Source organism: Babylonia areolata, chromosome 30 (assembly GCF_041734735.1).
Source record: "Babylonia areolata isolate BAREFJ2019XMU chromosome 30, ASM4173473v1, whole genome shotgun sequence".
NCBI classification, from domain to species: domain Eukaryota; kingdom Metazoa; phylum Mollusca; class Gastropoda; order Neogastropoda; family Buccinidae; genus Babylonia; species Babylonia areolata.
In genome coordinates this window covers 4210167-4212666 of record NC_134905.1, presented here as the reverse complement: position 1 = coordinate 4212666, position 2500 = coordinate 4210167, and the positions used below count along the sequence as shown (strand labels likewise).

General features: G+C 44.2%; 1 protein-coding gene across 1 annotated transcript in view; it reads right to left on the bottom strand.

Annotated features, from left to right (window-relative positions):
* The window catches only part of LOC143275670 (uncharacterized), a 103368-nt gene that overhangs the window by 93620 nt on the left and 7248 nt on the right, over positions 1-2500 (bottom strand). The window contains exon 2 of the mRNA XM_076579950.1: positions 309-1256. Coding sequence (XP_076436065.1) covers positions 309-392 — 84 coding nt within the window. The 5' untranslated portion in view covers positions 393-1256. The remainder of the gene's footprint in view (positions 1-308; positions 1257-2500) is intronic.

Below are 2500 nucleotides of genomic sequence, written 5' to 3'. Positions count from 1 at the left end.
CATGCAGTTTCACCAATACGAAAGCACAAAATAGATACACATAAACGTACACGAGCTCCGACACATACACACACACACACACACACACACACACACTACCTTGCGCCCCCCACCCCCCTTCCACCTTCCTCCACACACTCACAATGGCTACGTATTGCAGCTTCCGCGGCGCACACACACACACACACACACACACACACACACACACACACAGAGATATAGACAGATATCTAGATAGATACAGACAGACATAGACATACAGAGACAGAAAGACAAACAATGGCAGACAGACAAGAGAGTGCACTGACCCGATACTGAATCTCTCCCCAGTCCCAAAAGTAGTTGGCCAGGTCACGAAAGTAGAAGAAAACCAATGCTGCCGTGAGAACCATCCTCCATCCAGACTACACACACACACAGTCTCCTCTGTCTGTCTCTCCTAGATCTATATTCCTCCTCCTTCACGATCTTCTCTCCTTCCTTCCTTCCTTCTTTTCCTCTCTTTCTTTGTTTAGAACTATCCTCGTCTCAAATGTTATGGTTGTTGTATTTAGGTTTGTGTGAAATTAAAGTCTCGAGATTTGAAAAAAAAAATTTTTGAATCAGTTGATAAAAAAAATTGTCTCTGAATATTATGGTTAATATCACACAACACTGACAGATTCAGCTGAACTGATAGTTCGTTGTTTTAAGAATTAACAGTAAAAGTCGATCTTCAAAAACGCAACACATTCAACTAATCAGCTGACTGTTCACACACACAAAATAATTCCTCATGCACAATAGACTTGTTTTTCCCGTCAAAACGAACTGGCGAATCTCACGTATTACACAAAGGCAGATATGGCTGGTTTTCTTCTGTGAAATAGCTGACCCGGACACAATAACATCCTTCGAAATGTGCTGCTTTCAACTTAAAAAAACAACTGGGTTGACGGCCATTTAAGAGGCAGCAGACGATAAAATCTCAAGGACGAAAATAGACTCGGAATGTGGAGAGCGTGTGCACAATTCTATCTGTCTCTCCCTCTCTCTCTCTCTCTCTCTGTGCCTCTCTCTTGCAAGTGGCCAGATGATTATTATTTCAGGTACGGACTTGTCTTGAGTCGTGGCGAAATGTGCAGATGTGGTGCAAACGAAGTGGCATAGAAGGTTAATCTGCTTCCTCTGCTAAGAGAGAGAGAGAGATCGTCAGGAATTTTCCAGACCGTATGTCGCCATTTTTGCTTTTTGCGTGAAGCTTGTCAAATGGTCCACTGCAATCAGAAAATAAATGATGGTTATGCGCAGGCCAGGTAATTATACTGGAAAACTGATGGAAATTATCGCAGGCAATGTGATGTGTTTGAAGAACAAAAAATGGTGGGTCGGATTGATATAGTGCAGATGATATGATGGACCGACATGATTGCCGTGCAGTATTGGTTGGTTTAGATATAGTTGTATATTTTCGTGTGTTGGTGTGTGTGTGTTAGTGTGTGTGTGTGTGTGTGTGTGTGTGTGTTTTAGAGAGACAGACAGAGTGTGTGTGTGTGTGTGAGTGTTAGTGTTTATGTGTGTGTCGGTCGATCCCTTTCTCTGTGTATGTGTCTGTGTACGCCAGCATGTGTGTGTGTGTGTGTGTGTGTGTGTGTGTGTGTACCGTAAGGGAGACAGAGAAGACTATGCGTGTTCGTTGATCGGACATTGTGTCCTTCTTCTTCTCTGTCTCTGTCTCTGTCTCACTCACACACACACACACACACACACACACACACACACACACACACACACACACAACACACAAAGACAGGTTCACACACACACACACACACACACACACACACACACACACAACATACAAAGACAGGTTCACACACACACACACACACACACACACACACACACACACACACACACACACACACACACCTACATTATTCCACGACACAGCACATTATCGATCTCTTCCCTCTCTCTCTCTTCCCTGCACTTCACACACACACACACACACACACACACACACAAACACACACCTACATTTTGTCTCTCCCTATTCACCCTCCACACATACACACACTTTTACCCCCACCCCCCTCCCACAACCCCTACCCCCACGTGTTTTTTTTTTTGTTTTTTGGTTTTTTTTTGGGGGGGGTTGTGTGTGTTTTTTCGTCTAATATCACTTCAAGTGGAAAGACGTTAAACTGAAGACGAACGAACACCTACATTATTCCACGACACAGCACGTTATCGATCTCTTCCCTCTCTCTCTTTACGCACGTTAAAGATCCTGGAATCCATGTCAGCGTTCGCTGGGTTATGGAAACAAGAACATACCCAGCATGCACACCCCCGAAAACGGAGTATGGCTGCCTACATGGCGGGGTGAATAAGCAAAACGGTCATACACGTAAAATGTTAAATGTTACATGTTTGAGTGTGTATGTGTGCGTGCCTGAAATCTGATTGAATGACACAGGAAACGAATGATGAGCGCCCAATGGCAGCCCGGTCAGTC